At 31.1% G+C, this 25,583-nt stretch overlaps 1 protein-coding gene across 1 annotated transcript; it reads right to left on the bottom strand.

Annotated features, from left to right (window-relative positions):
• Window positions 1-15,877: 15,877 nt before the first annotated feature.
• LOC135671611 (protein G1-like7) lies at window positions 15,878-17,415 on the bottom strand. The gene has a single exon (XM_065179813.1). It carries the CDS (start codon window positions 17,197-17,199, stop codon window positions 16,612-16,614), a length of 588 nt encoding a protein of 195 aa, XP_065035885.1. The 5' UTR covers window positions 17,200-17,415; the 3' UTR covers window positions 15,878-16,611.
• Window positions 17,416-25,583: the final 8,168 nt, after the last annotated feature.

Below are 25,583 nucleotides of genomic sequence, written 5' to 3'. Positions count from 1 at the left end.
AATGTATGGGTTATTCTAAATACGAGTAAATTATAAGAGTTTAAAAAGTTTATGACCAATATTATAGGGTTACAATAGACCTTAACCCAAGAAAAAATTAGAGAAAATTTGGCACAGTAATATACTACTAACGCATCTCAATACTATTATTATTATTCCACTGGTGGTCAAAAATTCTAATGTCATTTTGACAGTGTCCAGATTATATATGTAATGATATACTATTAGTATTTTTAGGGATGGATAATAAATTTGTGCTTCATTGTCTTTGATATGGATCATGAATGGTGAATCTGGATAAGAGACTTTATTTTCATGTTTTGGTTAAATATATCTGACCTCATAAATTATACATCAAAATCTAGCTAGGCTTTCTTATGTAAGACAAATACAAGAGAGTGCTACTATGAGGTAAACCTCCTGATATTACAAATTTATACCAACGGAGCAACTGAATACTCTCCATCGGATAGTAACAATATTTTTATCCTAAGAAAAATTCTTTGATTATTTTATCATTTATGTCTATGTTACTCTACCAAAAGTTCAAATAGTATATTAATTTTTTAAAAGATATCTATATATTGTATGTTGGTGTATTACAATAGATTAGAGTGAAAGCTTTAGAGAATTTAACGATTCAAAGCTGTTGAAGATATTACTTTTTTTTATTTTATATCAACAATATAGGTTTGTTAGTCTAGTAATATCTTTATAGAAACACATCAATTGTGTATAAGATAGTTTCACAATTATGTCGATCCAAAGTTTGAATGAAAAATACAATCAAATGTGATATCTTATTACTATGTATTTTAATCGACTTGACTATTTATAGTTCTTAATATTGATCAAAGTTAAAATTTATATGTAGTCGATCTTAAATAGTTGAAACTTATATCAATTTATTGTTGTTGTGTAATGTGTAGTTTGACTGTTATCTTTTTTTTTTTCTTTTGATAGTATAAGGTTTTCTTGATAATGCAACATAATATTTATTGATGTGTGTATTTCAATTTTGCATGGCTCATTTTTATTTATAATGAATATAAAATAAAAAAATTAAAACATATATAATATTTTCCAAACAAGCTAAAGAGAATTTTTTTAATTTTTAAAATTTTTAAGTAACATTTGAATATAATCGATATCGGCAAGATCATGCTCGATAACAAAATTGATCATATTATGTAAATAAATAATTATAAAAAAAACTAAAATCATCATAGTGAAAGCTGATTTTGCAAAACATATGACAAGATAGCTAAGATTTCTAAAACCTCTTCAATATGTTGCCATCTTCTAATAAAACAAGCCAAAGTACTTTCTATAAATATAAAAAAAAAAAGATATTTGTAAAATCCACATCATCCAATGGACTTGATTTTCCACTCTCTAAGTACATAAATCTCAGATAGGTAGAAGACAAATTAATTTCAAGATCCCCTATGCAATTCCTATTTCAAGAAATATTAAGATTACATAAACATCTTATGATTGTTAGAAATCACAATGAGATGATAAGGTTGAATAAGAAGTAGATCAACCTCAACTAATTATATTTTGCCTCTTCATATTTCAATCAAAAACTTTCAAATCCAAGTGGGTGACTTGCTCAAGATGCTCTTGAGAAATCAATAATTTCAAATTTTGCATTTTAACTATCTCATTGATCATCTATGAATTCTTCCTTATGCTTGAATATAAACCTAAAGGAGCTAGTTTAAACATATATTTATATTTGTACTATCTAATTGAACATACTAGTAGGACCAAGAAATAAATTAGAAAAAAATTCAGTTTGTTATTGGTGGTATTATATATTATAACCTATATGTAATACATCTCAATACTATTATTTACTGATACCTAATCCTTAATGTATGATATGTATTTTGATACTATTCTGATTATGTAATGACATGCTATTAGTAGTTTTAAGGAATAATATCAACTTCTTTTGAGATAAATGTGTGATCCATTGAAACTTATTAGTTCATTTGTGTTTGATATAGACTATGGAGAGTAAATGTGGATACGAGACTTTCTTTCGAAGTTTTCATTAAATATTTTTTAAATCATAAATTATATATCGACATATGCTCATTGGAAGATAAATACACTCTAGTAAGGCAAATTCAAACACTATGAAATCAACCTCATGATATTGTAAAATTTAGATCGATCAAACAATTTATCATTCGGTAGAAAGATAATATATTGTTTTATTTATCTTTGATATACTTCATAAAAAGTAAATCTAGAAAATATGCCTTCCTTTGTAAATTAAGATTCCATGAATCATATCTTACAATTCGTCTTTCAAATATGTTCAATAAATATTTGCTGGTTTCTATGGCATAATACTAAGCCCAACATTAATGTAAAGCAAATCTCACAAGATCATGAGAATTCTATTTAAGAGTCTTTTGTCTGAAATAATCATTTGTGGTGGAAGACTTTGAGAATTTGTAGGTTAGTGCTTTCTCCACTAACATGTATATATATACATATATATACATATGTATACATATACATATGTATATATATACATGTATGTATGTATATATATATATATATATATATATATATATATATATATATTGGTATTATACTTACTAAACTTGTAATATAGACTCTCTTTTCATCATATTCATTAGGAAATGGCTTCCAAACTCTCTGTCGTCACCGTTGGCTTTCTTGTTCTCTGTCTTGTCATGTTTGCGACGTCCATTGGTATATATTACTATCATCTTCAATCTAAATTTATTTTGTGCCACATTATTGTTTATCTGATGATGATTCTCTAGCTTCTTATTTCTATATGAATTTTGTGTTTAGTTGCAGAGAGTTCGGTGAAAGAGTCATCAACAAGATGTGTAGATATTGGGAACCCATGCTCTAGAGATGGTGACTGTTATGAGCCATGCACACAAAGAGGTCTTGGTTATAACTGGATTTGTCGCTCTGGTGGATGCTGCTGCAGTGCAATATAACTTCTAGTGCCTTATTAGTACTAAATAATAATGTCGAGGGAAGTGTTACAGATATGTCATCACTTTGTTTCCTTTGGCTTGCTAAACTAATAAAAAATTAAGCCTTGAATAAAGTTATTCTTTTATGTTTTTCTTAACATGTTCATTTGTTCATAGGAATGGGTTATTCCCTAACTATTTGAATATAGCCTTCTATTTATAAGAATTTTTAAAGGAAATAACTAAGAAGATTTGAACACCATTATCATTGAAAACCAAACCCTATCTCAAATGATGTTGTGACTAATATAATTGTTTTCTAAATTAAAAAATATTTATTCAGAACCTTGATCATATATAATCCTAGATAAATCGAGATGTGGAAACCACCAAAAGTAAAATACTTAATGATAAAATAAATATGTATATAACATAAGGAGTTTCACAAATTCAAGTGTTATAATCAACTATGAAAACTAGTGAATAAACCCATTAATAATAATTGGAGTGTATCACCACAATGCATGAAACTATTTGTAATTCAAATCTTTGCCAATCTATCAAGTCTAATTGAGTTGTAACTGAATTAACTTTGACAGAGGCTCCTCATCAATCATTCTTTTGGGCTATTGATCAATCTCTCGAATGGTGGTGTACCAACCATCTATCAACTCGATTGAATCTTTTAGCTCCTCGATTGACTCCCATATATTGATCGATTATTTAGCTTGATGTTTGATTTTTTAAGAAGGTTTTCGATGCCTCATGATAAAGTATCTCATGTTTGATGCCAAGCACAAAAAGAAAAATGAATTCAAATTATCAACTACATTAGCGGTCATCGGAAAGTTATGCATAAGAAGCAAGCATTTATAATAAATGAATTCAAATTACAAACATGACATAAGAACAATGAATCTATTCGAAATCTATATATTATTTTTATCCTTTTTTTTTATTATTTCATCATTTGGCTTTATGTTACTCTCTTAAAATTTCAAATAGTATATTATTTTTATAAAAGATATCTATATATAGTATGTTGGTGTATGACAATAGACTAGAGTGAAAGCTTTAGAGAATTTAATGTTACATCGAGTAAAAAAATTCTTATCATATATGAAAGCTATTTTTTTATTTTATTTCAATTATGTACTTCTATTGGTTTATTCATGTATTTTAAGTAAAGATGAGAAACACATTAATTGTGTATAAGATAGTTTCACTATTATTTAACACTGTCAATATCATGCTCAAGTTCAGATGAAAAACGTAGAGGACTATGTTAAATCATTGATAACCAATATAAAACTATATAAGATTTTATGAATATGAATCTTAACTGATTTAACTTTTTATAGATCTTAATATTGATAAAAGATCTATATAATCGATCTTAAATAGTTAGAATTTATCATTTTATTGTTTGTTGTTGGTGTATACTTTTACTATTACATCTTTTCTTCTTTTGATAGTGTAAGGTTTTATTAATAATGCCGCATAAACTATTTAAATTTTGCTTGGCTCATTTTTGTTTATAATGAAAAATTAAAATAAAAGTTTCAAAAACATACAATATCTTCCAAACAATTTAGAGAATATTTTTTAAACCTTTTAAGTAATATTTGAACATAATCAGTATCCCCAAAATCATGTTCAGCAATGTAAACAATCATATTATATAAACATATAATCATAAAAAAAATCATCATAGTGAAAATTGAGTTTGTAAAAGCATATGATAGAATAGCTATGATTTCCATAACCACTTCGACGAGTGGCTATCTTTTAATATAGAAGACAAATCAATTTCAAGATCGCCTATACAATTTCTATTTCAAAAAAATATTAAGATTACATAAACAACTTATGATTGCACCATGAGAAGATACGACTGAATAAGAAATAGATCAACCTCACCTAATTGCATATCATCGTTAGATTTTGTGGCCCTTTATAATTGGATAAGGTATATAATATAACTAATTGGATTCTATTGAAATATTTTAGCCAATAGAATAGAAGTAAACTTAAAGTACGATTCGCTATGAGATAACATTGATGGGAGAAAATCTCCTAATATCTTATCGTAGACCCTCTGCTCTCACCTATAAATAGACAGGGTCTCTAGGGACTGAGGACATGCACAATGCACGTCTCGCACGTCTCGCACGTCTCACAGCGAACATAGTCGACGAGAGATTATAGTTTTCCCCTTAACTCTCTCCCTAAACCATCAATCTAGGTAGGATCTAGTTCCTCTTGGTAGATTGACAGCAATCTTGGATTAAAGATGGTGTCTTGTAGATCAAACAGAGATATCTGAACATATGGCATCAAAAAGTATGTATCTTTAAATTAAATCTAAGTGATCTAAGTATTTGATTTGACATAAAAATTATTTTCATATTTAATATAGCATATTACAAATTTTTATGCTTACAACCTCTTCATGTTTCAATCAAAAACTTTAATATCCAAGTGGGTGACTTGCTCAAGATGCGATCGAGAAATCAATAATTTCAAACTTTGCATTTTAGCTATAACATTGATATCTATGAATTCTTCTTTATGCTTGAATATAAACCCAAAGGAGCTAGTTTAAATATATATTTATATTTGTACCATCTAATTTAATATAGATTATCAAAAAACTTATTTTTTTTCTTCAAAAACTAGTAGGGCCAAGAAATAAATTAGAAAAAAAATTCAGTTTGTTATTGGAGGTATGATATATTATAACATATATGTAATACATCTCAAAACTATTATTCTACTGAAACCTACTTCTTAATGTATGATATTTATTTTGGCACTATTCTGATTCAGTATGTAATGACATGTTATTAGTATTTTTATGAACAACATCAACTTCAGTTGAGATAAATGTATAATCCATTTGATGAAACTTATTAGTACATTTGTGTTTGATATAGATTATGGAGAGTGAATGTGGATAAAAGACTTTGTTTCCAAGTTTTGGTTAAATATTTCTCAAATCATAAATTATATATCCATCTCTATTCATTGGAAAATAGTTACACCGTGGTAAGACAAATTCAAAAACTATGAAATAAATCTCTTTGACAAGTTTGATGTTTGATGCAAACCACCACTAGGGCTTCAAACATCAACTACACTAGTGGTCATCGATCCAATGTGCAGGCATTGGAGAGTCATGCATAAGAAGCAAGCATTTATAGTAAATGAATTCAAATTACAAAAATAACATAAGAACAATGAATCTACTTGAATTCTATATATTATTTTTATCTAAGGAAAATTCTTTGATTATTTCATCATTTGCCTTTACATTACTCTCTTAAAAATTCAAATAGTATATTATTTTTATTAAAGATATCTGGAGTAAGATGGTATATGACAATAGACGAGAGTGAAAGCTTTAGATAATTTAATATTATATCGAGTAAAAAAATTCTTTTCATAGATGAAAGTAGTTAAAGATGTTATTTTTTTATTTTATTTCAACAATGTAGTTCTATTGATCTATTTTTGTCTTTCCACTAAGGGTAGGAAATACATCAATTGTGTATGAGATAGTTTCACTATTATTTAACATTGTAAATACATCAATTGTCTGTGTTAAGTCATTGGCAATCAATGTAAAACTATGTCAAATCTCATGGATCTTAACTGATTTAGCTTTTTATAGATCTTTATATTGATAAAAGATCTATATAATCAACCTTAAATAGTTAGAATTTATCATTTTATTGTTGTTGTTATCGTATAGTTTTACTATAACATCTTTTCTTTTGATAGTGTAAGGTTTTATTGATAGTGCAACATAATATCTATTGATGTGTGTATTTTAATTTTGCTTGGCTCAATTTTATTTTTAATAAATAATTAAAATAGAAGTTTCAAGAGCATACAATATCTTCCAAGCAAGTTAGAGAATAATTTTTATTTTTAAAATTTTTTAAGTAATATTTAAACATAACCTGTATCCATAAGATCATGTTCAACAATGAAAATAATCATGTTGTATATATATATATATATATATATATATATATAATCATTATATTGAAAGTTGATAGTTAAGATTTCCATAACCTCTTCAATAGGTAGTCATCTTCTAATATAAAGTTGCTCATGACAAGCCAAAGTACTTTCTATAAATATAAAAAAATATTTATAAAATCTACCTCATCCAATGCACTTGAGATTTTAGACTCTCAAAAGCATGAATGTTACATAGGTTGAAGACAAATCATTTTAAAGATCCCCTAGGCAATTCCTATTTGAAGAAATATTACGATTATATAAACATCTTGCGATTATTAGAAATCATCATAAGGCGATAAGATTGAATAAGAGGTAGGTCAACCTCGACTAATTATATCTCACCTCTTTATATTTCAACCAAAAATTTTGAAATCCAAGTGGGTGACTTGCTCAAGATGCTATCGAAAATCAATAATTTCAAACTTTGTATTTTAGCTATAACATTGATCATCTATTGGTCCTTCCTTATGCATGAATATAAACTTAAAGGAGCTAGTTTGAACATATATTTATATTTGTACCATGTAATTGAATATAGATTATCAAAAAAAATTATTTTTCTCATAAACTAGTAGGACCAAGAAATAAATTAGAAAAAAATTTAGTGTTATTGGTGGTATGATATATTATAACCTATATGAAATACATCTCAATACTATTCTGATACCCAATCCTTAATGTATGATATGTATTTTGACACTATTTTGATTAAGTATGTAGTGACATGCTATTAGTATTTTTAGGAACAATATCAACTTTTTCTGAGATAAATGTGTGATCCATTCAATGAAACTTATTAGTCCATTTGTTTTTTATATAGATTATGGAGAGTAAATGTAGATAAGAGATTATCTATCGAAGTTTTGGTTAAGTATTTCTTCAATCATAAATTATATACTGACCTCTACTCATTGGAAAATAGATATATTATAGTAAGATAAATTCAAGAACTATGAAATAAATTTCTTGATATTATATAATTTACACTAATGAAACAACTCATCGTTTGGTGGAAATATAATATATTGCTTCATTTATCTTCGATATACTTCATGAAAGGTAAATCTAAAAAATATGCCTTATTTTGTAAATTAAGATTTCATGGATCATATCTTAAAATTCATCTTTCAAATATGTTCAATAAATATTTTCTAGTTTCCATCGCATAATACTAGACCTACCACTTGTGTAAAGTAAATCTCAAAAGATCATGAGAATTTTATTTAAGAATCTTTTGTCTCCCTTTAAGTATAATTATGGAGTATTGTGTATTGTTTCAATCAATACAATCTTCTTCTTTATATTTCATTTCTATCAAAAACAATCAAAGAATTTGTAGGTCAATATTCTTTTCAAATATATATAGTGGTATTCTATTTGCTAAACTCAAACTCTTTTTATCAGATTCATTGGGAAATGGCTTCCAAATTCTCTATCCACATGGTTGGCCTCCTTATTCTCTGCCTCATCATATTTACGACATCAGTTGGTATATATTACTATCATCTTCGATCTAAATTTATTTTGTGTCACATCATTATTTAATTGATGATGATTCTCTAGCTTCTTATTACTATGTGAATTTATTTAGTTGCAGAGAATTCAGTGAAAGAGTCAGTAGCAAGATGTGTAGATATTGGGACTCAGTGCGCTGATAATAGTGATTGTTACCTGCCATGCACGCAGAGAGGTTTGGGTTATAACTGGATTTGCCGCTCTACTGGATGTTGTTGCAGTGCAATATAACTTCTAGAGCCTTATTAATGGTAAACAATAATGTCAGGAGAAGTGTTGCAAATATGTCATCACTTTGTTTCCTTTGACATGTTAAATTAATAAGAGATCAAGTCTCGAATAAAATTCTTCTTTATATTTTTCTTAACATGTTCTTTTGTTCTTAGGAATGGGTTATTCCCTAACTATTTGAAGGTGATATAGCCTTCTATTAATAAATATTTTTAAAGGAAATAACTAAGAAGATTTGAACATCATTATCATTAAAAACCAAACCCTATCTTAGATGATGTTGTGATCAAGATAATTGCTTTCTAAATGATAAAATATTTATTCAAAACATTTTGTAGTCATGTATAATGTTTGAGCACAACCTTGATCATATATAATCCTCCATAAATCATGATATCGTAACCACCCAAGAGAAAAATACTTAAATGTTGTGCTCACTAAATCAACTATTGACACAAGACAAATAGGTTGGTGAATAAAATCATTAATAATAATTGGAGTATATCGCCATAATTGAGTTGTTACTAAATTAATTTTAACCAAGGCTCCTCATCGATCACTCATTTGGGCCATTGATTAATCTCTCGAATGGTGTAGCAACAATCTAGCAACATGATCATATCTTTTATCTCCTCGATCGACTCCGATATATTAACCTATTGTTCGGCTTGATATTTGATTTTTTTTAAAAGGTTGTCAATGTCTCATGATGAAATATCTCATGTTTGATGCAAACGACCACTAGGACTTTAATTATCAACTACACTAGTGGTCATCGATCCAATGTGCATTGGAGAGTCGAAGCAAGTATTTATAGTAAATGAATTCAAATTACAAAAATAAAAATAATGAATCTACTTGAAATCTACATATTATTTTTATCCTAAGGAAAATTCTTTGATTATTTCATCAATAGCCTTTACGTTACTCTCTTAAAAATTCAAATAGTATAATATTTTTATTAAAGATATCTGCATAGAGCAAGTTGGTATATGACTATAGACAGAGTGAAAACTTTAGAAAATATAATGTTATATGAGTAAAAGAGTTCTTATTATATATGAAAGCTGTTGAAAATATTATTTTTTTATTTTATTTCAACCATATAGTTCTATTGGTCTATTCATGTCTTTCAACTAAAGATTTGAAACACAATTATTTATATGATAGTTTCGCTACTACTTAATATCGTCGATGTTGGTCCTAAGTTTGATTAAAAAGCATGGAGGGCTGTTTTATGTGATTAACAACAAATGTAAAATTATGTCAGATCTCATATCTTATGAATATGGATCTTAACTTATTTAGTTTTAAAAAAAAATTAATATTAATAAAAGATCCAATCTCAAATAGTTGGAACATACCATTTTATTATTGTTATTGTTATATAGTTTTACTATTACATCTTTTCTTTTGATAGTGTAAGGTTTTATTGATAATGCAACATAATCTCTATTATTGTGTGTGTCTTAATTTTTCTTGGTTCATTATTGTTTATAATTAATAATTAAAATAAAAATTCCAAAAACATACAATATCTTCCAAACAAGTTAGAGTATATTTTTATTTTTTTAAACCTTTTATTTAATTTTTAAACATAACCAATATCCAGAAGATCATGTTCAGCAATGAAAATAGTTATATTTTATTAATATATGATTAAAAAAATCATCATGCAGTAGTATATGATAAGATAGCAAAGATTTCCATAACCTCCTAAATTGGTGGCCATCTTCTAATATAACGTTGCTCAGCCAAAGTGCTTTCCATAAATATAAAAAAAATATTTATAAAATATATATTATCCAAGCACTTGAGATTTGTGACTCTCAAGTGCATGAATCTTAGATAGTTAGAAGATAAATCAATGTCAAGATCCCTTACGCAATTCCTATTTCAAGAAATATTAAGATTATATAAATATATTGTGATTATTAGAAATCATCATAAGGGGATAAGGTTAAATAAGAAGTTGGTCAACCTCCACTAATTATATATCACCTATTTATATTTTAACCAAAAACTTTGAAATCCAAGTGGGTGACTTGCTCAAGATGCTATCAGGAAATCAATAATCTATATGTTTATAAACATAAAAGAGCTAGTTTAAATATATATATTTATATTTTAACCATCTAATTGAATATAGAATATCGAAAAAATTATTTTTCTCAAAAATAGTAGGACCAATAAATAAATTAGAAAAAATTTTAGTTTGTTATTGGTGGTATGATATATTATAATCTATATGTAATACATCTCAATACTATTATTCTACTGATACCCAATCCTTAATGTATGATATGTATTTTGATACTATTTTGATAAAGTATGTAATGACATGCTATTAGTATTTTTACGAACAATATCAACTTCTTCTGAGATAAATGTGTGATCCATTGGATGAAACTTATCAGTCCATTTGTTTTTGATATAGAGACCTTGTTTTGAAGTTTTGGTTAAGTATTTTTTAAATCATAAATTATATACTGACCTCTACTCATTGGAAAATTGATACACTATAGTAAGATAAATTCAAGAACTATGAAATAAACCTCTTAATATTATATAATTTAGACCAATGAAACAACTCACCATTCAATGGAAATATGATATACTGTTTCATTTGTCTTTGATATACTTCATGAATGGTAAATCTAAAAAATATACCTTATTTTGTTAATTAAAATTTCATGAATCATATCTTATAATTCATCTTTTACATATGTTCAATAAATATTTTTTAGATACCATCGCATAATACTAGACCCAACTCTTGTGTAAAGCAAATCTCACAAGATCATGAGAATTATATTTAAGAATCTTTTGTTTGAAATAATCAATCTTGGTAGAAAACTTTGAGAATTTGTAGATCGGTGTTCTTTGCAAATATATATAGTGGTGTTCTATTTGCTAAACTTATAACATAGAAACCCTTTTCATCATACTCATTAGGAAATGACTTCCAAATTCTCTATCTATACTATTGGTCTCCTTGTTCTTTGTCTTATCATATTTATAACATCAGTTGGTATATACTATTATCATCTTCAATTTAAATTTATTTTGTGTCACATCATTATTTAACTGATGATGATTCTCTAGCTTCTATTACTATGTGAATTTATTCACTTACAGAGAATTCAGTAAAAGAATAAGCTACAAGATGTGTAGATATTGGGACTCCGTGCACAAATAATAGTGATTGTTACCTACCATGCACATAGAGAGGTCTTGGTTATAACTGGATTTGCCACTCTACTGGATGTTGCTGTAGTGCAATATAACTTCTAGTGCCTTATTAGTGATAAACAATAATGTCAGAAGAAGTGTTACTGATATGTCATCACTTTTTTTTTCTAATTATACGTGTCCTACAAATCAATCATATGAGTGATAATATATATATATATATATATGATATGACATACACTCTTTTTATTTATTATATTATTTGATGTTTTATCACTTTATATTTCTTATTGTATGAATATATATTATGATGTCCATGGATATGTGCAATGAGAATCAGATCGTGATAAGATCACGATAATTAACCTGATTCGTCTTTAAACACAGACCCTAAATAATCATGATCATAGGTTACTCGAGAGAGACATCGAGATAACTGGACAAATTGATGTACTATATACCCGTCCATATGATAGAGGCAACTTGTCTCATAACTGCTCGTGTGGGGACAATAGGGATATAGTGCAAGTGCTCATTAGAGAATGAGTTCACTGATTGATTCACTCATAGAATATTGGATGGTTGATGATACCTTATTATCAGACAACGATTCCATAGTCCCAGTGGTGTATCTAGTCCTTAGACTTGAGACACCAAGAATGTCTTGTATGAGTATTCCACTCTTTAATACTAGACTTATAGGCCTGAAAGTCTTAGATCCAGCATAGTCAGTCATCAGGAGTAATGAGAGAAATATCACATGTGTTCTTGCTCAAACAACTCTCTAGCCAGGATCATTTAGATTGAGAGAGAAAGAGTTCTCCGGGAGAATCCGATTAGAGCGAGACTCGAGTAGAATGAGCCCAATAGCACCATGTTCAGTACATGGTCTCTAAGATATTATATTGATGAGAGACTATAGATATACAGTAATTGAGAATAGATAAGTCCAATGGACTGGATTCCCCTGTATCGTATGAGGATTGCGGTGTAGTGGCCTAGACGTCCGTAGTCGATGAATCGAGTGAATTATTATAAAGATAATAATTCACTAAGTTAGAAAGAGTTCTGATAGGTATAACTCATAGCCAGCTTGATATTGGGCCTAGAGGGTCACACATATATGGTATGTGCTACGACGAGTAAAGGTTCGGATGTGAGATATCCGTTGGAACCCCTATCTTATTGGATATTCAATAACCCTCTGAATTATTGGATCCTATAAATGAGATCCAATAAGAGTCAATCAGAGATTATCGGGTAAAGACCCACTAATCTAATAGGCTTAGTAGTTGAATGGAGATCTAGTACCCAGTATGGCAACATTCATTCGAGTTAAGTTAATAAGGGTCCTCTATAAATAGGAAGGAACTAAAGGGTCATGATCTAAGTTCTTTTTTACTACCACCTCCTATTTTCCTCTCTCCCTCTCCTCCTTATATTGCAGCCCCTATTTGGGGCGTGTAGACAGCAAGAAGGGGTAGCCCCTCTTGATTATGTGGTGCGCACAAGAAAGAGTTTTGGGCAGTGATTTGAGAAGCATCTTCGCAGCCCCTATCATGTGGATCACCATCAGAGATGAGGGCATTTGAACTTCTTTATCTAATCTCATAGATCTGTAGGAATTTAATAATATACGATCTATGTAGGTAATTCTCTTATGCATAGTTTTTCGGTTTCGCGGGTTTTTACGCGCCGACTTTTGCATGACGATAAGAAACATTTTTCTGCGGGAATTCTGGAATTGTGTTTTCTATTCTTCTACTATACATGCGATATCACCTCAGATTTCTCAACAGTGGTATCAAAAACAAGTTGCTCGTATAAAATACTGACTTTTAAACTGTGTATTGTGTTCAATCACGTTCAAATTATTTTACATGATTACTATGATTTTTTTAATCTATGCTTTTGATTTCATGGAAGTTCACATAAAAGAGGAGAAAAAGGACAGCAACATTTTCTTATATATATATATATATATATATATATATATAAGAGCCATATCAATATTATAAACCTTGGAAAGAAGAGAATGAAGCATATGGTATACCTTGGAAATTAGAAAAGAAACTAAAACCTGTTATTTATCCAAAGGAAATTAATTTGCTAATACAAAATGTAGTCATAAATCTTCTTGTCTCAGCAACAACAGACATCTTTGATCTATTAATATTTATTTCAGAAGCATCAGAACATGGTATTGCAGGGCTAGCAAACATATCAGCTGCTCCTGCAACAGTTCTTCCAAGTAGCTTACTCATAGATCATGTCCCACAAAGTTAATGGTACATTCTACTCCAAGATATCTGCCATATATACTAACTATCAGCTTTCTGAACCATCCTGATAACAATCACCATGGAAGTAAACCCTAACTGTAAAGAGCATTCATTGCAGTGTGCTAAAAGAAAGAAAGAAATCCATGGAAGTAAACCCTAATACTATTTTTTTAGTTATTAATTCCATCTGTAATATTTTTACTCAAATATCTTTAGCAAGAGTGATGTCACAAACGTAGAAGCAAATGGATCAGTAATATTTAAGCTATATATTCCTTTCGAGCCCATGCTCTGAGTCCGGACAATGACTGGACGAGAAGTTGCTTTGCTTTCTCACTCCACTTTATCATTGAAGAATAAGAATAGGTAGTAGAAGGAGAGGTTTATTCAGCTTTAGAAGACACCATTTGCAAGACAATACTATTCTAAAAGATATGTTCCACTGCAGAGAGAGAGAGAGAGAGCAGTGGCTTGCATGCACGACATACTATTCTGAAAGATTTGTCCCACTAGAGAGAGAGAGAGAGAGCTGTTGCCCTTTCGACAAGGTCTGCTCCACCGACGACCCATCACCGGAAGGAGCGAGAAGCATCGCTGTTACATCAAAATCAGCACCGAAAAGAGAGACTCGTGTACACGGTGGTGAGCAGTGGACGAAGTCATAAGGGGCTGAATAATGCAAATGCGGTAGTGTATGGTTCCTCCGTTCTTTATGATTTCTGGTTTAATTTCTATTATTTAATGTTCTTGAAGCTAATAATAAGATCAGGTTGAAAAGCATTTCCATATTTTAATTTGAAGATCGATCGATCTTCATCATAATTTTTCAAAATAAGAGAAGTTTTCGGTCTTCTTCAATGATCATCACATTAGAATCAACTTTATATACAACTTGATCATCATCCATAGTTTGGTTGACCAACTTTGGAAGCACAAGTGTTGTATGGAAATTATTCACTCTCCTCTAATTTCATATTTTTATGCTGCTCATCATTTTGAAAATATTATATTGAGACTCTTTATTTAATATTTTTCAAGATTTAAAACTAATTAAGTATTTTTTGTAATTAATTACTTTTAGTATTTCGGTTCTTTTACTTTCAAAAATTATATTGAGATCTCTATATTTACGAAGGTAAAATATTTGAACCGTTGCGCCGACAAAACCCTTTCTCTCTTAATTTTTAAACTTATAAAATTATCTTTTTATACCGCTCGATGTTTCACTTTCATAAATATAGAAATCATAATACAATTTTTAAAAATATAAAAATTATAATATTAAATATAAATAATTAAGTGATAGTCTGTAATTAACCCCAAGATTCATCACATCTATTGTTTTTGATATGCTATCATGTTTGATTCTCATATTTTTCATTATCATTTTCAAACAATTTTAATCTTCATAAATTCAAAACTATAGTTTTCATATGGTAATTTATATTTGAATTATTTATTGCAATGTTTACTTCAAAAACATCTTTTTCTTGCAACTTGAATTACCAAAAATAATCAAGAGAGAGATGGCTTATGATGAAAGTTTTGTTTTATGGATTTTATGTATATTGAATTATAGAGGGAGAAAAGGAAGAAAATAATGCTTGCATGGAGATTTATTCTTACAGAATAATCCTTTATTTTCATCCATTATCTCATAACAACTCAACCAATATAATTATTTTATAAAATACCATATTACATTCCATGTATTATCAACACACCAAACGTACCAAAACCTTAATCATAACAGATACCACTAATAATGCCATAGTAACTTGCAAATATAATATGTTAGAAACGTAGAAAAGGTCAAAGAAGATACAGTGAGAACTCCAAAAGAGAAATAGTTGTTGCTGAAATCTAGAGAGAGAGAGAGAGAGCGCGAAGACTACTGCTAGAGAAGACCAAACTGTTATCACCGGCAAACTGAAGAGAGAAATAGGAGACGCAGGTGTGGGGAGGCCTGGGGCTTGAACCAGAAGAGGACCATTGAAGACCTCTCGAGTTCGACCTAGTTGCAGCAAGACCTCTTTTTGCCCAACACAGGAAGACGACTGGGGTGTCAAAAGGTCTGCATTGCTTTGTAGATTCTTTGGAAGACCGGTAATTTTCTCTTCATCGCTACAACACGTGGTACGAAGATGTTGGAAGAATAGGGTGTAGAGGAATAGAAGCACATTGAATGTACTGAGAACATTCTTTTTGTCGGATCAAATGGAATGTCATTGAAAGATAAATTGAAGTAGACAAACACAGTCATCGCGTTCAATTCAAAGAACTTTGAGAGAGGAAACGATTTGCAATCTCTCGGGCCTTCTTTCCTTTATCGTTCCTTAGCCACAAACAACGGAGAAGAGGAGAGAGAGAGTCTGGAGAAGTGATCAGGAAGTAAAGGAGCCTAATAGGGAGGCACCGGGACCCTCGCCTGTGCCGGAATCAGAACTGTCGCCACTGAGGGCAGTGGAGGAGGAGGAGGAAGGCTTACCTCCAGCGTGGCCTTGGCCGGCCGCGGCGGCGGCGCGCTTCCGCTTCTTCTTATCGTAAGGGATGCCGCGGGACTTGGCCTGGCTCTCGCGGACGTCGTGGAGGAAGATGCGGATGGCGCGGGCGGCGAAGGGGTTGGTGTCGGGGGAGCCGCCGGACTCCTCGTAGGCGGCGCGGAGACGGCCGACGAGGGCGTCGAGGGAGCCCCAGGCCTGGCGCAGGGGGCAGGCGCAGGGCCCCGGCGGGCTCGGGTGACCGTAGAAGGCGCACCTGGGGACGTGCACCTTGGTCTTCCCGAACTGGTCCAGGTACCGCAGGAACTCGATCACGTGGGCACCGCTGCACCGCGACAGCACCAGCGGCGGCTTATGGTTCCGCAGGTATTGCACGAAGGTATTCCAGTCTCGCCGCTTCTGCGACTCGTACCTACTCGGTTCCGCCTGAGGCGGTCTTGCCTCACCCCTCCACGGCTCCGCCGACTCCATGCACCGCCTCCCCCTGCCTTCTCTTCGCCCACTCGCACTGTTCTACCCCTTTCACGTCGCTTCTTCTCTTCTCTCTCTAATCACGGTTAAGAAAAGAAGGCATTAGAAAGAGAACCGACACACGGTGGCCCTGCGGCTGGAGTCGGTAGCCTACTGTGGGAAGAAAGGAGGAGATGTTGGTGGAGTCCGGTCACACTGGAAAGTTGGCCGTGGCAAATCTTTCAGGCCAAAATATATATGTGCCTCACGCTAATTATAGTTTTTTATAGTTTTTATTTATTATATATCTGAATCATATAAATTTTTATATATATATAAAATTGCATACCTTCATTTATTTCTTTATTTTATTTAATTATCTATTAATTTAAATAAAAAAAATATGTATTTATTCTTAAATAAATACTAAAAATATGAAAAGGATATTACATATTCATAAATATGTTCCCAAACTTACCTTGAATTGGATCTATTTGTTGTGAGCAACTGGAATCAGGATAAGTATGCTTTTGACTTGGGTAAGAAGTAGTCTTTTATCTTTCACAGTGCAAAGCTAAAGTTGATGCAAGAACTGTTCATGAGGTCATCAGGTGTGGCATCCACAATAGTTGCAGAGGGAAGTGTGACTGATATGTTGCTGTCCAATGACTCGAAGATGTACAATCAATCATGTGGCAAATCCGTAGCCTCGTGATGCAGTGCTTCGGACTTATCAATTGCCGGTCCTGTATGTACGTCGTGAATGAATATGATGTCTCATAAACTTTGTACGAGGGATAGGGTTTTTTCCTCCATTTATTTCTCAGACAAAATATATATTCTTGAATATGATTGTAAAAATCTTCCTTTTACATGTTCTGTTGTGTTGTGTTGGTGTGCAATTCTTTGCATTTTTACGATGAGATGTGGTAATTATAACGAGTTAAAATTTTTATTTCATGCGGATTAATTATAAATTATTTCTTATAATTAGATCTCTTTAGCATATGGATCCTTACGCTTAACAAATTTATATTAAAATTTTTATAGTCAAACTTTTTTAACATCACATTCTATAGGCTTAAAAAATTTATATTAAACTTTCTATAGTTATGAAATTAAAATATTTAACCCAATTTACCATAACATCATCGGTTTTAACGACGGAAGATATAGATCGAGTTCTTGATATTGATAAGGTCGACCATCACGTTATTCTCGTCGACCACCATCATAATAGTACGGTGTTATCACCCGTCACTATCGTTAAAATTATTGTTTTACCTATTATTTTTATGTCATTCATCTATGTATTGTCACGTACTATATCTTTCGTCAATAAGGCCGATGACATTAGAATAAATGAGATTAAATGCTTCGCTTTCATGATCATAGAGATTTCAATATAAATTTTTTAAGTATAAAGACCGAGATACTAAATATGTTTTACCTATATGCCAGTGACAATTATCTTCAATTTTAATGATATAAAATGATAACATTACATTAATTTAAGGAACAAAATATCTCTCAAATTAAGTTTTGTCACGAAGAAACATAAGCATAATTGTGCCCACCAAAGAAGCTCTTTCCTTCCATCTCTCTCTACCACTCCTACCATGCTTTTGTGGCGTAGTAAAATGAGGTTACTGTTTACTCATAGTAGTACAAATCTATGGTACGTGAAAAAGGACCGATCAACAGTGATGTTTTGTTCCTTCTTTCCACGAGAATACATCAACATTCAAGAAGATTAGCAATGACACAATAATTTACGTAGGTAGGATAAGTGAATGTTTGTGTCGATTATGCACGACAAACTTAAATGGTATACAACATATGATATAACACTGGATGAACGAGCTATATCATCCGACTCATCCCATGCTCACAGTATGATATTATTCTCTAATTATCTTTCAATGTATTCCATTGTGAGGGAGAAGAAATGGGTTGAACGTAATGAACAAAAAGCAAAGCTCAATTATGTTCCAAATTTTGATCTTTGGTTTTGCTTATTGACTTTCTAAATTCCAATTAATATTTTAATCGAGTCGTATCATCAACTTCATCACATTCTATGCTTATCGATAGAAACTAATGTTATGACATGATTAAAATGTGATGTAAAACTAAGACAACTAATTAACAAAACTGAAGTTTAATTACTAAAATATACTTTTATGTTCTAAATCTTGCACCTCAAGTTATGTGGCACTCCAAAGTTAGATTCCAAAGGGACAAACTTTGATGGAGTGAGAGGACTTTGGGAGAGACCTATTGCCTACTTCGTCCAACATAGTATGGGGCGATATCACTCGCTATTGTACACAAAGATAGTACTTGTGCTCTTGATAGTCTTTATAATCTTTAACTCTCTTTTTTTTACCTTTTTTTTATTTCCAATAATAATTCCTATGCTTTGTTGAAATGTTAATTCAAGATTTGAGTGGAGTTAGGAATTTGATTAGCATGTAGTGGTGATAAATAAATATTAAGGATTTTAGTACTTCTTATGTTTATCTTTTGTTATCTCTTCTATGAAGCCATGTTTATATACTTACAAATCCCTCTTAGTCTTTCCAATCTCCATTCACTTAAATAATTTAATGAGTTAGAATCCGATAGGTTAATTGATCTATCAATTTCATTTGGATTAAATCATTGAAATATTTAGGCTAAAATTAATAATAATATACTAATCAAATTTTTATAAGTCAATATTAGTCTTACCCAATTTAGGATTAATCGGGATATTGCACATTCGATACCTAAGTATCATTAATGACAAGCTATTAGTATTTTTTGATATTATTCCAATCAAGTATGCATCGATATGTTATTAGTATTTTTAAGAATAATATCAACCTCTTATAAGATAAATGCATCGTTCATTTGATGAGACTTATTAGTCCATTTATTTTTTATATAGATTATGGAGAGTAAATGTCACTTAACTTCATTTTAATTAACTTAACTCATTTTGATTAATAAATATATTTTCTTTTTAATATGAATCTCACTTTGATCCTTATCACCATAATATACTACCATATTAGAAAATTTTAATTTTCACATTTAAGCACAACATCATGGTCAATATATGTGATTTGATTTTTTCAATACTTACTAATATTTTCTTATTTTTATCTCCTACACATAAATATTATCTAATAATCAGACAAATAGGAATCATGCAAAATCCATGTTAATCATAAATATATAAAAAAAAACTTACAACCATGAAAGAGCTCCAAGGTTTAGAGATCCTTTTTTTTCTCAATTTATTTTTTTATTACATTATGTTAGGTTGATAAGTATTTTTAAGAGTCTTAATTATATTTAAACTACTTGAAGCAGTCATAACTAAATTTAAACTCTTTGGTTGATTAAGATTAAGATTAAAATTTAAATTAAAATTTTAATTAGGAAAAGTAGTTCTCGGAGAATTAGGACTTGTTTCTATAAATATATTTTGGGTCTCAAGGTTTTGATGTGAGACTAGAGAGAATTGATTGAAAAGTTATTCGGATTTATATAAGATGATATATAAGGGGTTTTAAGTCTGAGTTTGAGCTAATTTAAGGAAGAATAGTTAATTATATTAATTTTTTATATAGTAAAAAAAATTAAAATTAGTTTTCTTTATGGACATAGACATGAAGTTACTGAAATAAGTTACTATCTTGATTTGATTGTCTAATATATTATTTCAATTGGTGATCTCTTGTATTCTTTTGGTTTTAGATTTCTCACTCCAAAAGATAAAAGAAGCACTTGCCTACAACATTTAGTTTAGATGATGGTAAGGAATCCATGTCAAACGAATACGAGGAGGCAATATTAATGCCACATTACAAGTATGATCTCGTAAACATATTGTGTTGTCTTAGTTCCCTCCGACACGTCCCGTCCGTGTCCTGATGCCTAAATCTTTGCCATGTACGTGAAAGGAATCTTGAGCGCCTGTGTCCGTCCATCTTCCACCCGAGGTGAATGCACGGTATCTTGTGGTCGAGGACGAGGACGAGGACGAGAACGAGGAAGAGGAGGACAACAAATCATCCTTGCACACTCGATCGCAACCATACATGACAACCAAAAAAACAAAAAGGAATGAATGAATGAGGTGAGATCCAAGAACAGCTTCTCCCCTAAGCTCAACATATGATAGATTTCAACCACGTTTCTCCAAAGTTAATGCCTTAGCAATTGCTAATCAACTGATGTCCTATAATTTGTCAAAAAAATCACAATTTTTGTAACGTTTACTATGTTTACTCATCAGATTTTGTGGCCAAGAACATAATACTAATTGCAATATATATATATATATATATATATATATATATATATATATATATATATATATTCGAAGATTTTGAATAGTTATCCTAAATTTAAGTTGTTTATGTTTTTCTTTTATCTTGGAGAAAAAACTATTAAATAATTCTCAATCATCTTCAAATATTCACCATCTTTCTTTTTGAATATATTGATTTTTAATCAATATATGATCAAATTGATTTTTAATCACTTGCAAGATTTGATCAAATCTAATTAGAAAAAACTACTTGCCAAGCCTTGTGTGCCCTAAGATATATATATATATATATATATATATATATATATATATATATGAAGATTTTGAATAGTTATCCTAAATTTAAGTTGTTTATGTTTTACTTTTTTCTTGGAGAAAAACTATTAAATAATTCTCAATCATCTTCAAATATTCACTATTTTTCTTTTTGAATATATCAAGCATTATAGGTCATAGATGAAACTCCTGAAAAGAAAAGAAAAGTGATGAATATTGATTTTTAATCACTTGCAAGATTTGATCAAACCTAATTAGAAAAAACTACTTGACAAGCCTTTTGTGCAGAAAAAGTATTTTCCTAAGATTTTATATAACTATCCTAAATTTAAGTTGCTTATGTTTTGTTTGTTTCTCGGAGAAAGACGATTAAATAATTCTCAATCATCTTGGGGTATTCACTATGTTTCTTTTTGAATATATCAAGCGTTATAGGTCATAGATGAATCTCCTCAAAGAAAAAGAAACGAAAAAAAAATTGATGAACATTAATTTTTATATACTCGATATTTTAGGGACATGGAACAGTGATGAAGATGCTGGCGCTGCATGTCCCTGTTAAAGAACAAATAATGGAAGACATGAACGAGGGCCATGCCATCCATGGGAACTGTTACTCATGTCAGGTTTCTGGTGATAATAAGCTGAGCCACGTCGAGGAGGGTCATGAAACGATAACAAGAGCTGCTGCTTCCAGCTCTGCCCATGCTTTCAAAGCTGAGACCGATGCATGCATTGATGCAGTGAAGGAGCCAAGGCGTGGAGTTGCTGTGAGGAGGTACAAGCAATAGGATCCATCCTTGTCATGAGTCAGTAGACTTGTACTCGAGATGTCTCCAGTGCCAAGAACACAGACCACGCAAACACAGAGAGAGAGAGAGAGAGAGAGAGAGATGCATCTTATTTTTCTTTTGCGAATTATCGTAAAAAAAATCCATCCTTTTGGGTTTTTCTTTGAAAATGTTTCTCATATTTAGAATTTTCTCACCATATCATTTTTTTACCCAATATCTGAATTTTTTTTTCTCTTATTTCCTATCGGACAGTCCATAGGAGGAATCGATCCAATTTTAGTATTTTTACACTATGCCATAGTAGTTTTAATTAAAAAATATATAATATAATTATTTTTGTATTATATTATAATTTTTTAATATTATTGAAAATACTATAACATAATGTATGGATAGATTAACCTATAGATTGGTCGATAAGAAAAAGAAGAGACGACAGAGATAATTATAGAATTTTGAAAATGAATGATAATTCCCAAGAAAACCCAAAAGAGGATTTTTTTTTTTTTTAGGAATTCATCCTTTTTATCTGTTTGAGTGAGAAAAAAAGTAAATTAATTTGTTTGAAACTTGAAAGACCCATTTTGATTCTTGATGTCAACAAGATGTCACTCCATACTCATCTAATGAGTACACAAATAATGAAGCCTGATAACAATCAAGATCTCCTGTGATAACAACCTCGACAACAGTCAAGATCTTCTTAACTACATGATGAGATATCGTAAATCTATTGAGGAAAGTAATTCTCCCTTCCAAACATGTATAAATATGAAGTATTGTATATTGTTTCAATCAATTTAGTCTTCTTCTTTATTTTTCTGGATAACATATTTCTACAATACATAGGGGAAGAAAATAAAAATACATACCACAAAATACAAGCATCGAAGAAGTAGAAGAACAGTAAATATAAATGGTTAAGAATCGAGACTCCATCATGAAATGGATTCGATTCGTTTGTTGCTTGACAATATTTATTTGTAATGCTACCATTTGGAAGAGTAAGATAATATGATCATATATGCTCCCATTATTTCTAATTTGATACCATTTAGAGGTATAAAGAGGTGCATGCAATGGTTTCTGTGGGCTTACATTTGAGGCCCACACTACATGTTGTGTGCCATTTTAGGCCCATTTGGTATCGTTTAGTTGGGTTTTGATATGGCCTTATGTATTTAAATTGTTAGTCCAGTGGGGGACTCCATGAGTGAGCTCAGCTCTCGGGTGGAGCTCTTGTGAAGTTGGAAGTTGAAGAACCGCAACTCTCCTTGAGATCCTTTCGTAATGGACAATACATTTGAGTTTCCAATCTGTCGAGTCCTATTTGAATTGCTTGTTGGATTGTGAGAACCAGAGAGTTTGGTGTTGTCTTGTTCCTATTATGATTTATCCTTGAGAGAGAGAGAGAGAGAGAGAGAGAGAGAGAGAAGGCAGCATAAATTAGTCGGTCCGTCCATCCATCCATGGAAGTGGAGAACATCTTCACATTTTCTGAAGACAAAAGAAAGCAGATCAAAGCTCGCACCGAGTCCATCGATGACAACCTCTTTGTCATCTTACAAGCTCATTTCTTATTTCATTGACACTGTCCTGAGCTGAATCCACACGAGAACATAGTATTGCAGAACCTACCGATTCCCTTTGACTCGAAAGATGTGCTGCTTCTAACATAGAACCATCTGCATGACAGTGTTAGCTGGCTCCACCTGGGCCCCGTCGGATACGTCTGGTGTGCAGGCAAGGGAGGAAGACGGAAGAGAGGCAGAGAGTAAAGAGGATCACCAGAACCAGCAACATGATCACTCCCTCGAGCATGTAGCTTCTGTCATCTGTCAAACTCACTCTGAACCCCAGCTGAATGGGAGGCAGCTCGGAGACTCTGGCCATGAGGCATCCAGATCTTCCTCCTCTCCCTTCGCCGATCTTAAATCCCACTTCCTTCTCTTTACCCGATTGCTCAGTGTTACGATGGAGCTGAACTTTAAACCAGATGCACGGACATGGCAATTCAGAAGGACCACAATAATGCAGAAGGTGCCAAGCTTCGTAGAAGGAAGACTCGGTAGCTTGCTCCATGTCACGTCTCTCCAGTTTATGCATGGGGCACTGTGACTTTATTTCAGACAATAGTAAGTGACTTGAGATTGGAGCTTACGGATTGAGGACACAACTCAGACACCACATTCACTGCTGTAGTTCACATGTCGACAAGATGACACTTCCAAGTCCGTCCGTCGTAGGCTGCCCCACTACATGATGAAGAATTGCCAGTTGTTTGCTTGTGAACTCTTCGAACTGAGAGATCGAATAATAGAAAGGGCTCATCTCTCTCTCTCTCTCTCTCTCTCTCTCTCTTATTTTATTTTTTAATATTTTTTCTCCCTACAAGTTATTATTTGCCTGAAAGAGGGTATATTCATTATGAGAAGAAAAGTAAAAAAAAAAAAAAGAAGAATAATCCATATTACTAAGAATTAATTTAACAATTTAAATTTTGAATTGCATTGGTATCCGTACAAAAATTCCAATCTCAGCTCCTATTGGAGTTTGGTCATTCCATAGTAAAGGAAATTAATGAACCATGTGAAGAAATTAGCAAATTATAAGTAGATTACAATCCTATTTACCTCTTAAGAATATAATATGTGTAAAATTATTAGAAACTAACAAATTGTAATATGCTATGACCTATTGAAATTGTATGATAAAAACTATCATATTGTAATTTACTCATAATTTCATTAAATTATGTCATATTAAAAAGTATACATATTGGATAGAGTTTCGACTTATAAAATACCAGGTTTAGTGACTAGGTCTTGAATCTTGGGGCTAATTATAGATTACCCCTTGTAGTTAGGTGTCTTTTCATCATGATCCTTAAACTTAAAAAATATATATTAAAATCTCTATAATTATAAAAGTAAAATATTTAACCCCATATACCCTAATGTCATCGACTTTATCAATGGAAGATATAACACGTGATAATACTTAGATATAAC

The sequence above is a fragment of the Musa acuminata genome, unplaced genomic scaffold, assembly GCF_036884655.1.
Source record: "Musa acuminata AAA Group cultivar baxijiao unplaced genomic scaffold, Cavendish_Baxijiao_AAA HiC_scaffold_1144, whole genome shotgun sequence".
Taxonomy (NCBI): domain Eukaryota; kingdom Viridiplantae; phylum Streptophyta; class Magnoliopsida; order Zingiberales; family Musaceae; genus Musa; species Musa acuminata.
Note: the sequence above shows the minus strand (reverse complement) of the source record. Positions and strands in the feature narration are given on the sequence as shown.

Bases quoted from the DNA above. Each gene is read 5' to 3' on its own strand.
- LOC135671611 (XM_065179813.1), bottom strand. From the start codon at position 17,199: ATGGAGTCGGCGGAGCCGTGGAGGGGTGAGGCAAGACCGCCTCAGGCG.